The sequence below is a fragment of the Tamandua tetradactyla genome, chromosome 5 (genome assembly GCF_023851605.1).
Source record: "Tamandua tetradactyla isolate mTamTet1 chromosome 5, mTamTet1.pri, whole genome shotgun sequence".
Lineage (NCBI taxonomy): Eukaryota > Metazoa > Chordata > Mammalia > Pilosa > Myrmecophagidae > Tamandua > Tamandua tetradactyla.
Genome location: NC_135331.1, coordinates 111,188,231 through 111,200,881, shown reverse-complemented (window position 1 = coordinate 111,200,881; position 12,651 = coordinate 111,188,231). Strand labels below are relative to the sequence as shown.

General features: G+C 45.0%; 1 protein-coding gene across 3 annotated transcripts in view; it reads left to right on the top strand.

The window, feature by feature from the left end:
• The window catches only part of TRAM2 (translocation associated membrane protein 2), a 100,060-nt gene that overhangs the window by 15,598 nt on the left and 71,811 nt on the right, over positions 1–12,651 (top strand). The window contains exon 1 of one of the 3 annotated variants that reach the window (XM_077162062.1): positions 6,403–6,605. The exons of the other annotated variants lie outside the window; for them this stretch is intronic. Coding sequence (XP_077018177.1) covers positions 6,486–6,605 — 120 coding nt within the window. The 5' untranslated portion in view covers positions 6,403–6,485. Of the gene's footprint in view, positions 1–6,402; positions 6,606–12,651 lie in introns of those variants that run through there. 3 annotated transcript variants of the gene reach the window in all.

Sequence of the window (12,651 nt, the reverse complement as noted above, 5' to 3'; positions counted from 1 at the left end):
CAGTCACCCACTAATTATGGAGCCGTTGGTCATCCATGAGTGTCTGAACAGCTATCAAAAGGGGTCTGGCCCCCCTCACAGAGCAATGGTGAAATGCAATATAAACGTGAGAGGTTACTCCTCCATCTCCAGACATAACTATATATTCACCTGTTCTTAGGCCCTTGCTCCAGTCTCAGAGGAATTTTCCTTGGAGTCATCAGTGATCTTCCATATTTCTAATATTTTTGGTATCTTTCTCTCTCCAGGTTTCTTTTTCAGTTTGAAAAAGACAAACATAACTTAAAGGTCTCTAAGTAGATGTTTTATATTTCTCAAAACAACATCCATTTTCCTTTTTCTAACCAAAATTCTTAAAACAATAGACTACTCTCCATCCTCTTTTCTCATCTTCTAATCACTGTAAGCCTATTCCAATGCTCAGATAAAATTGGGCTCCCTAAGGCCATGATGAAATGGCTAAATCAGGGGCTTGATCTCTGTCTTATCCTGCCTGATTTAACCCGCCCTTATGAAACCCTTGTGTCTTGGCTTCTTCCGAGTCCTGCTTCCTCCTCTCTTATGGGCATTGAGGTCCACTAGGATTCTGACCTTGGGTTTTTCTCTCTCCACACACTCTTCCTGGAACACACATTCAATTTCATGGCTTCAACAATCACATTACAGATGAGCCACAAATAGTTACCTCTAGTTCTGAGTTTTCCTCCCCAGATCCGATCTAACAGTTTCCAAATGTCCTGTTGATTCGGATGTCCTGTGACTCCTCAAACCCAGGCTGTTCAAAGCTGAAGTCATCTCCCTTAAACCTGCTACTAAATGATGTCACCATCTTCCACATCACTAGCTCAAATTTTTTACTTCAACTCCCTATATCCTATATTCAATCAGTCACCACATTCTATTAACTTCTAAAATGTCTCTGAAATAATTTACCACTTTTTTATTCTTATCACCACTATTCTTTTGAGAATTATTTATTTACTGGACTGTTGTCATAATTTTCCAAGTGGTCTCTTTGATATCACTCAGTTTGAATCCTAATGATCCTCTATATCTGTGATAGTAATCCTTCTAAATATGGATCTGGCCATGCTTAAAAACCCCTTATTTCTTCCCTCTGTTTGGGAAATAAAGTCACAATTATTTATTATGGCATTCAAAACCTTTTTACAATCCAAATCTATCTTAATTCTTCAAAATTCATCTCCCACCCCTCTTCTGCATTCTGTCAGTAAAATCCTACTAGATAAAGGCCAACCCAAATGTCATCTTCATTTTATCCCAGACAAAAATAAGTCACCTTTTCTTTGCACTCATGGTATAGATATTTCAAATTGTTTTTAGAGTCACCATCGTCACACTGGTCTTTGTCTCTTCCATAAGATTATAAGCTCCTTAAAGTCAGGATATATTAGTTACCTGCTGCTGCATAATAAATTACAACAAGCTTTAGAGGCCTAATACAATAAATGTTTATTATCTCACAGTTTCTGTGGCTGAGGAACTTGGGAGCAGCTTAGCTGGGTGGCTTGGCTAACAGTTTCTCATGAGGTTGTGTCAAGAAGTCATCTGAAAAAGGCAATGTGTTGAATGAAATGGCAGAAACAAAAAGGCAAATATCATCATGCCTCACTCATATGGACTAACCATAATGTACAAACTTGGAGAATTGAAGTTGAGAGCATGAGTTATCAAGTTGGGGCCTATTGTAAAGGTTTCTAGATTGTAAGCTCTTACAGCAGGCACCTCCAACCTGGAGTTGTAACTTTTATTTTTAAATTCGGAGATACTGAGCTATTTGAGTATAACTTGGTCATTCTCTGAAACTTTGGGCATGTATGTGACACCTGAGACTCTGAGATAGAGCATGAAGCTATGAAAGTCAGCATTACCCCACATACGAAAAAAAAAAAACGCTGAAAAAGTGATCAGACTTCAACTAGAGATATGAATGAAACTGATTTGGATAGGACTAAGGTAGATCAGAATACAGGGTAAAGGATGATATCGTCTATATTTTAAAACCTCAACTTCTGTGTGAGGCCAAAGGGAGAGAGGTTTATTTGGTGCAAAATTTATATTTTGAGTAGTGCATTATCTAGTTTAACTTGTATGACTAACAAGTTATTTAAATACCCATAATTACATGGAATCTTGAATAGGCCATGAAACCTTATTGGTTTGTACAGGTTAGTGTGATGTGGTGATATATCCTAGAGTAATTTGGGCAGAGAATAAAAAAGTATTTGCAAAGTCCTCTTGGGGATCTGAGGAGAAAGGAGGAAATATTAAATTTCCTTATTGTGCTGGTTTGAAAGGATGTATGTACCCTAGAAAAGCCACGTTTTAATCAAAACCCCATTTCATAAAGGTAGAATAATTCCTATTCAATACTGTATGTTTGAAACTGTAATCAGATCATCTCCCTGGAGATGTGATTTAATCAAGAGTGGTTGTTAAGCTGGATTAGGTGATGACATGTCTCCACACATTTGGGTGGGTCTTGATTAGTCTCTGAAGTCCTATAAAAAGAAAACATTTTAGACAATGAGAGAGATTCAGAGAGAGCAGAACAACACAGCAAAGAGAAGCAGAGTCCACCAGCCAGAGACCTTTGGAGATGAAGAAGGAAATTACCTCCCAGGGAGCTTCATGAAAAAGGAAGCCAGGAGAAGAAGCTAGCAGATAACGCCATGTTCACCTTGTGCCCTTTCACATGAGAGAGGAACCCTGACCGTGTTCACCATGTGCCTTTCCAGATGAGAGAGAAACTCTGACCGTGTTCGCCATGTGCCTTCTCACTTGAGAAAGAAACCCTGAACTTCATTAGCCTTCTTGAACCAAGGTATCTTTCTCTAGATGCCTTAGATTGGACACTTCTATAGACTTGCTTTAGTGGGGACATTTTCTTGGCCTTAGAACTGTAAACTAGCAGCTTATTAAACTTTTTAAAAAATCTTTCCATTTCTAGTATATTGTATTCTGGCAGCTCACATACTAGAACACTCACCTGTGGAATTCCTGATATTCTTACAAGCAGTGGGGACAATCAATTCAATAGGCTGAGCCCTCGATCTTGGGATTCGCCTCTATGAAACTTATTCTTGTAAAGAATAGGCTAAGCCTACTTATAATTATGCTTAAGAGTCACCCCCAGAGAACCTTAGAGAGATGTGGCCTCTCTCTCTAAGGCGGCTTGGCAGGTGAACTCACTGCCCTCACCCCTATATGTGGCATGACTACCAGGGGTACAAATTTCTCTGGCAACGTGGGGCAGAACTCACAGGATGAGCTAGGACCCAGCTAATAGGATTAAGAAAGCCTTCCTGATCAAATGAGGGAAGAGAGAAATGAGACAAAATAAAGTTTCAGTGCCTGAGGGATTTCAAACAGAGTCAAAAGGTAATACTGGAGATTATTTTATATGCATTATATAGATATCCCTTTTCAGCTTACAGTGTATTGGAGTGGCTGGAGGAAGTACCTGAAACTGTTGAGCTGTGTTCTAATAGTACCGATTCTTGAAGATGATTAAGTATATAGATTTCACAGTGTGACCATGTGATTGTGAAAACCTTGTGTCTGATGTTAACTTTTATCCAGGGTATGGACATTTGAATTAAAAATAAGGATAAAAATTAATTCATAATAGGGGAGATAAAGGGTAAAAAACTGGGTAGATTGAAATACTAGTGGTCCACAAGAGGCAGGGGTAAGGGGTTTTGGATGTGAGATTTTTCTTTTTCTTTCTTTTTCTGGAGAGATGTTTATTGTTCCAACAATGATCATGGTGATGAATACACAACTATGTGATGATATTGTGAGCCACCAGTTGTATACCATGTATAGACTGTATGTGTGTGAAGGTTTCTCAATAAAAATACATATTTTTTAATTGAAAGAGCAAAAAAAAAAAAAGAGATCATCTGAAGGCTTGACTGAGGCTGGAGGATCTGTTCCCAAGGCAGCTCATTTAGAATCCTGGCAAATTAGTTCTGGTTATTGGCATAAATTATCAATTCCTTGCCATGTGGACCTCTCCATACAACTGCTTCAGTATCCTCACAACATGGCAGTTAGCTCCCTCCTGAGCAAGTGAAACAACAGAGAGAAAGGAGAAAGCCATAACACCTTTTATTACCTAGTCTTGGAAGCTACACACCATCACTTTTGCCACATTCTATTTGTTAAAAGCAAGCCACTAAGTACAGCCCAAGCTAAAGGGGAGAGTAATTAATTCCCAACTGTTGAAGGGAAGTGCATCAGAAAATTTGAGGACTTAATTTAAAACCACAACACAGGGGTTGTCTTATCTTGATTTCTAGCAACTAGCCCAGTGTCTGACACTTAGTAGGTGCTCAATAGACATTTCTATGGAATGATGAATTAAAGGAGGAGATAGTGAGACAGAAAGATTAATAGGTAATTAGCATGAGCCAGAGGCAGTCTGGTGGCGGGGGAAATAAAAGGGAGGGGGGCGGCGGGGTACAGATTTCCATGGTAGAATTCATAGGACTCCACAACTGGATGAGATGAGAGGGACTGGAAACAGTCTGTTCCGTTGGCAATTAAGATAGTTTCAGTAACTAGGATTTAGAGGTGGCTGTGATGGCTAAAGTAGGCATCCAGTGCTTCCTCTAGAATGTTCCAAGGTGATGAAAGAGCACATCTTGTGTCTAAGAACCCTGAATCTTAAAACCCTATATCTAATTGTTCAATTATCCTTGAAGGGGCCCAGGGCTGACAGTCAGCAATATGGGCATTGTCTGAGTAATATTTCCCCTTTAGTTCAGGCTTGCTATCTATGAATGTGGAGGTTATACTAGTAACTTCCCAGGACTTTCAACCTAAACTCTGAATGTTAAGCGGCTGACAAGGTCAACATCCCACCTATTAGAGAAAACCCGCACAACAACCTCTATAAATGGTCACAGGGGGACACTCATGCGAAAATGGATTATGCTGAATGATCCAAACGCTGATATTCCAGTTTTGACCCTTAAAGGAGCTAATTTCATATTGTTCAACTTAATCGATGTAGGTACAGGCTGAAAAGCTGAATATTTTCAGAGATGGAAAATGATGCTCTAGGGGATTCTTTATCTTCATACTCTTCACAAGCCTAAGGTCCAACCGAGAAAGGTAAGTTAAATGAAGTCTAGTCCCCATAGGCATCACTTTTTCACTTCCTGAAGAGTCAGGTAAGAGAATCATAGATCAAAGACTGCTCAATAGGAGTCAAGAAACTTAGGAAGTGAAATTTCTTTAGGAACTCCAGTCTCAATCACATTTTATATACTGTGCCTTTTTTTTTTTTTTTTTTTGGAAATCGGTATTTACTTATGAGTGAAGTAACTGTGGACTTAATAAAAAGGGGAATAAAAATTAAATAGCTTTGTTCATTTTACATCTTTGTGTATCTAAAAAGCGATTCGTTGTCTTTTTCTTAACCGGTGGAATTAAACCCAATAATTGCCAATACAAGCTAATTTTCTAAAAAGACTTGGTTTTGTGATTTTAGGGGTACTTTAAAAATTTAATATTAAATATAAATTTTCAATGGGTATGTTCCTTCGTTATTTTTTTCTTCAGTGTTTTTACTCTTCCACTTCTTCAGATCAATTCTGAAGGCAGATTTTGGGTAACAGGAGTAAAACTGACGGCAGCACAAAGGTCTGAAATGTTAAGAGAGCAAAATCTCACCGCTTCCCGATGTGGAATGTAAGGTCCCCGAGGGCAGGCTATTATTTGTATTATTTTTTGAACCAAGCTTGGCCCATTGCAAGCTCTCAATAAAAATTTAACTGTCCATTCATTTATCGATTCAGCGAGTTACGTTCTTGCACGGCTCTCTGGTCAGCGAGAAGGCCCGCCGGCAACTTCCCTCCCTCCACCGAACCCCTAAAACTAGCGGAGACCCTAAGACCCAAAGCCCCCAACCCCGGGAATATCTGGCGGCCCCGCCCACCCCTCGGCCTCCCCGGCCTTCCCGCGGAGGAAGGAGCGGGACGCCGATGAGGGGGAAACCCGGACCCACTTCCTGTCCCGGCAGGGCTGGGCGTCCGCCTCCCCCGCGGCCTGCTCCCTTCACGCGGCGGCTACGCCGCAGGCACCGAGAATACTGCCGGGCGCCGCGCGGGCGCAGGGCGAGCAGGACCCCGGCCGCGTCTGCGGGCCCCACGCTCCAAGGCCGCGGGCTCACACGCGTCTCCGGCGGCTACAGGGTTAAGCGCGCGGGGGGCGGAGCCGGAGGGAGCCCTGCGCGCCGAGTGCGGCCCTCGAGTGGGAAGGGGGCTGCGACCGGGGGCGGTTCCGGGCGGCGGAGGCGGGGGCGGGCGGAGGGAGGGGGCGGGGCCCAGAAGTTGTTCCGCGCTGGGCGGGCGGGCGGCTGGCCGGCGGGCGGACCGGGCCGGAGCTGGAGAAGTTTGCGCCGCGGGTCCTGAGCGCAGGGTGCGGGCCCCGCCGGCCGCTGCGCGCCCGCTGCCATGGCTTTCCGCAGAAGGACGAAAAGTTACCCGCTCTTCAGCCAAGAGTTCGTCATCCACAACCATGCGGACATCGGCTTCTGCCTGGTGCTCTGCGTCCTCATCGGGCTTATGTTCGAGGTGAGAGAGACTGGAGGGGCAACGGGCGGGGCGGGCAGTGCGCCCTCTCGTGCGCCTCCCGTACGGCATTCTCCTGAAGATCCCCAGGGTCCTCGTCTGAGCTGGGGGCGCCCGCCTGCCATGTACGTTATCTGCACTCCCGGCTTTGTGCACTGTACCCTCTCCCCGGCTTTGTGCACCGTACTCCCCTCGGCCTCACAGTCAGCCCAGACACCACCCCCAGCCCCGCGCCGTGCCGGCAGTGCCAGCCCTGTCGCCCCCTTGGGCACCCACCGTATCCTGCAGCTCGCTCTGCAGCCCTGAAACCCAAGCCTGGCCTCGAACCAACCGCAGAGCTGCCACTCTGGCCTGACGCGTGGGGTTTCCTTTCTGCGTCCAAAGCTACGAGACTCCCAGACCCGCAATGATTGCGCAACTCTGGGTTCTTAGCGGTGACCACCAGCTCTTCTCGGCTCTCTTGCAGCGGGAGGGACCCTGACCCTTTTCCGTATCCCACCCGATTTACTGGGTCTTTTGCATCCTTAACTCTGGAACGTTCTCGGGATTTCACGTTCATTTCTGTCTGGCCGATCCCAGGAGTTCACTTCTGCTGTCTTTTCTGCCCCCCCCTTTTTTTCTGCCCTGGCCTAAAAGACAAGTTTTTTGGGTACCTTTTTTTTTTTTATCATTCTATGCCCTGTGGCTTTAGATTCATCGATTGTTGACTCGGAGTTTCACGCATTTTACAGGTTAAAGGAGAGGGGTAGAGGCATCCTGTACATTTAAATGAAAGGTGGGGGACAGAAAATGGGATGTGACCCCACAGCAGTGTGCTGGTGAGGGCTTCACAAAACGGGGAGTTTTAATAGGCACCCAAAGGGTCAGAATACAAAGGGGTTGAAGGGAAGGACTCCCTACTCCCAAAGAGCAAGAAAAATGTGATAATCATAAGTGGAAAGAACTGGAGGAATCTGGGTATAGGGCTTGCTGTAAAATATCTCATATCAAATGTTAGCTAGGTGACAACTCCCTCACTCTAGCCTCTGCCTCCTCTGGTTCCTCTGAGACTGGGCCTTGTTCTCCCATCTGGTCAGGGTTGCTTATCTGCGTTCTCTAGGGATGGGTAAGGAAGCTGTAACCACTTACAAACTGCTTTGGACACGGAGGATTCTTAGCGTGGTTTATTTCCCCCTCTGCGTCCCTCTCTTTTGGGGCTCCCTGTCTCCTCTCCATGGATGACAAGGTCCTGCTTGCCTGGTGGAGTTGCCCTCAAGGTGGGGACATTCTTGTACTGCCTGAATCAGAACTGGATGTTTGTGTCTTTGGCTGGGCTTCAGGGCTGTAGGATATAAGTCTGAAACCAGGATTAGCTACACACCTCAGTTTCTGGTAGTGCTCCTTTACTTCTTCCCCTCTCTCCTTGTCCCCATGGACAGCTTGCCTTTGTCAAGGCGGGGTCGTCCTTGTGTCCCAAGTCCTGCTCTGTCACTAGTCTGACAAAAAAATGGACTCGAGCCTCAGTTTCTCCATCATTTAAATGAGGTTGGTAAAACCTTTGCCCTCATAGGGTTATTGTAAGGCTTACCTGGGATCGTGAAGGCAAAAAAAAATTTTTAAGGCCATAATATATTCTGCAAATATGAAAACAAGACTCTTGCTTTTGGAGCCCATATTTATAATAATAGTTAATGAAATCAGAGATTTTTATTTTTCATTTTTTGCTCTGCCCATACCTTCCATGTCTATTGGCTGTCCTCAATTCTGAGACCTCCCTGCCCTGTCATCTGTCTTGGAGGGTATGGATAAAAAGATGCATGTGACAGCTGTAGACCTCATAGCTGCACTCCGTGGCTAGCGAAGACTCCCTCATAGTCTCGTGGCTCTTTCTGCTGTGTTTTTGGCACTAATTAAGCTTTTTGGCTCTACCTGGTTTATGGTTTGTTCAAAAAGTGCTGCCTGGTGTATGAGCTTACTACCTATTTCTAGACTTGTCTAAAGTTCTATACATTAAACTGGCCTCTGTGTGAGAGCTGAAAAGGGCTAGGAGCTGTTACTCCCATTACCTGAAAAGAAAAAGGCCAAGGGTGGCTTACAAAAGAAAACAACTGTACCCCTTTAGGACTGGATGGGGGAGTGTGGAAAGGGCTCCTTAGTCGAGATGCTCTCAGGGCCCCTCTTCTCACCATCCTTACCACCCTCTTTCTGTAGAATTGTAGGCCTCTGGCAGGGTGACTTGTCTCCATCTCTTGGAGGTAGATTGTGGGATTGCCAATCTGTGCTATTCTGGGAGAGGGAGGGCTGTTCCCAAAACCTCCCTTATGAAGGGCAGTGTTCTGTGCTAGATACAGAAGAGGTCCATCCACATCACCTGTACCCACCTACTGACTCCACAGAGTTAGGTTTTGTTTTTTTGTTTTTTGGGGGCAGGTAATGGGGAGACTTGGAATTCTGCTTCTCCCCTATCACATGAGAACAGAAACATCAAGGTTGTTCCTAGGGACCTCAGAAAAACAAATGTGGGTATCTCCACTCTTGGAGTAAAACCAGGGTAGACTTCTCATAACCCAGCACAGTATTTCCTGGGTTTTACTTAGGGTCTAAGTGCATTTCAGTTGTCCCTTGGATGTGTGTGGTATGTATGTGTGCATATGTAGGGATGCATACGAGGGCATATGGAGGGCATATGCATGGAAAGAGGATGGGGTCAGTTGGAGTGCTTAATACATTTTTTCCTCGAAGTGAGGACAGGAGGAGGTGGAAGGGGAAAGGGAGAGAGGACAGCAGGCTCTTGGGTTTCTGACTTGGGGCCAGGCTAGGATTCCTTCATTCATAAGCTGAGTTGAGAAAACTCAATTATAATTCATCCCACAAAGAGCAACTCTCCTGGCCACTCCTCCCTTTGGGATCCCCTGCCCAGCCTTTGCCAGTAAGCTGTGTCCCTCTCCCCCCACCATCCCAGGCAGCTGCAGCCTGCCTTGGACCCAGTCTCCATCTCACTGGTCAGCTCTCCAGGGCTCAGAGGGGTTTTCATTTCCTCTCAGAAATGCCAAGATTTCAATTTTCTGTCCCCTGGGAGATGATGACCTCAAATTCTTTCCCTTGGGATCACTTCCTTTTGTAATTGCCCATGAAAGGGTGACTACCCACCCCCACCCCTCGAACTCCCACTGTCCACTTCTTTTCCCCAGTTTTGGGCTATCCTGAGACCCCTTTTCCCATTTCCAAGGTAGGGGGCAAGTTCTTCCTCCTGAACCCAGGTTTTCTACCCTTCCTGCAGGCTGTTCAGAATAGAGCAATTCTGTGCAGCCACAGCACTTGGCTAAAAAAATGTCAGGAATGTGGAGCTTTATTTCCCCCTCCTTCCTTTCCAGCTTTCTCTTTCTTAAGTCTGCTTTAGGGATAGGTGGCGCAAGGGGGAGTTTTCTACTTAGCAGTTTGGTCCTTTAGTTCTTTCTTAGGTGGAGTGTGGCCTGACCGTCCTTCAGTGACTGAGCCGCCGGTTGGGGTGTGTGTGTGTGTCAGATTTGAAAGCAGTCTTTCCCCCCTCCCCTCTCCCTTTGCGTTCCTGTTCAGTGCCACGTTTCAAACTGAAACAGGCAGGGAAAGAGGAAGACTCTTTCATTAGCAGATAATGAGAAAAAGGGTGCGCATCGCATAGAGGGGAAGCAATTTATATACTACTTCTGAAATGTCATTTTGAGACAGAAACTTTTTATTTTTAGAGTTTATTTGCACACTCTGCAGCTACAAAGAAATGTTTCTAAAATTCTGGGCCTGCCATTTGCAGGTTTGGTTTCTGTTTGGTCTGTGAAGACTTAAGGGTTTAGAATCCAGAGGAGTTTTTGTGCAGTGGTTGATGTTTGCTTCTTAATGGTTTTGGAGAAGGGTGTAGTGGTCCACCTTTTGTCTAGGAGACACTTTCTTACCTATTCCTGACGCTGTGATTGACTTCTCAAGATGAAATGTTTGTAGCATACACGGTGGAAGCCCTTTGTGTCATAGCCTGTTAGCACGTGGGTTCCATGGCATGAGATCACCTTCTCCAGACATACCTGTAGGCAATAAACATCCAACATCATAACCTGAAGTGAGGCTCCTGGTCCTGTCTCTGACTGTTAGCACTGCAGAATGATTCTGCCTACATCATGTTCATGGAGAAAGCTCTGTAAATCGTGTGGACATACATTTACAGACAAATGTCATTCTTTGACTAACTTAAAATGTGCTTTTAGGAGGTTCCTCTTGCCAGTTCTGGAAATTGAAAGGAGAGCTTTTCTAGCACCTGACATTCTGCATTGGCCTTCCCTGCCTCTACAACACCAGTTCTTCAGATGTTGTAGATAAGTGAGTTGGGAAACTGAGAGGTGTCCCTTACTCTTTTTTTTTTTTAACATGGGCAGGCACCGGGAATCGAACCCGGGTCCTCTGGCATGGCAGGCAAGCATTCTTGCCTGCTGAGCCACCGTGGCCTGCCCCGGTCCCTTACTCTTGAGTGCCCTTGTTTTGTGGTTGGATTTATCCAAGCATCACTCAGAGATTTAAGGAAAAGAGCAGAAATTTGGAGCTAATTTTTCTCCTGAACAGGCCTCAAGTGTTACCCTATCCTGCAGGACATAAGAGCATATAGCTTACCCCTGTTTCTTCCCTTGGCAAAAATGTGATGTCTGGAAAGGTGGCACAGATCAGTTAGTGTGTTTTAACCCTAACTGCAGGATGAAGACTAGTAAGTGTAAAAATGCCCTGCGCTGTGTCTGGCATGTGGCACTTGATCAATGGTATCAACAGCCATGCTGATTACTATTGTTATTGACTCGTTGGGTCTTTGAGTCGGCCTGCTGTTGGATCTGCTCGTTAGGCACCTTAAGTATATTTCATTTTTTTTAGATATGGTATGCTTCTGAGATAGAGACCTTAGAGATAAAATGGGCCTTTCCCCCAAGGGAAAGATGTCTTCTTTCCAAAGATTGTGCTATGCTTATTTTTGCCACTTTATTGGCACACTTCTTTTCTCTCTGACATCTATCTTACTAGAACACGGGCTGTGGGTATTGGAGAGTCTTAGTGCTGCCACCGTCAGCTTTGTCCAGGAGTAAAAGCCACAAGGAGACTGCCCCACAAGCTAAATAGGTACCATTTTTCTCTTGCTTGCTCTGCTGTCTGACTCTGCCGTCACTCATTTCTCAGGGGCACTCTCCGGACCAGTCACAACAGAGCACTTCAGTCCTGACTGTTGGTAGAATAACATGTGTTGCTATGGTGAAACTTTCGCTCTGGCTGGCATGAGCTCCTTTTTGATCTGCTTCTTCGTGGGCAGGGGCCTCAGAAATCACTCTGTGGCAAGCTGGTGCTCCTCTCATTCCCACCGTGATAAATGACGAAGCCAGAGGGTTGATAAGACTGGACTAGAGTTCCCGAATGACAGAGGTGCTTTCTAGCCAGGGAGAGCTCTGTTAGCAGGCTTTGTGGGAAACTTTACTGATACTATCTCTTAACATTTCTATCCAGCTCTGTATAGCTGGTATCATTGGTACCTAATGATTATAAAAATTAAAAAAAAAAAAAAAGAGGAGAAGAAAACAGTAAAACTATTAATGTGGCTCTGATCAACCTTTCTGATGTTGTGAACAATCCTTTATCTTTTACACAGTCTATTACTTTGCCTTGATTTACCTCTACTGTCTCAAATGTCCCAGAGTAGAAGAGACCCAAACCTAGTTTAGTCACAGCTGGCTAGCGTTGCTTGTTAACTCTGTGGTTTAAAGTGCTTTGCAAACGACTGTTCTGAACTGCATTTGGTATAGGTTCATACAGCTTTCCTTGCTTTTCGGCAGAAGAAATTTTGGGAGCCCCAGGGTTAGGTGGCTGGCTGCTCTGTGGTTCTCAGCCTGAGCAGTGTTGCATCCTGATGGCTTCCCTCATTTGTCTTCAGGGATTGGCAGCACGTTACAACTGTGAAATGCTTTACTAGCCTAACGCTGTAATCTGGATGGTTTATGGGGGTTGTCATACCCATCCAGAGCCTGGCTTCTAAAGGAGAGAGAGACTTGGCCAGCAACCATCCACTAGA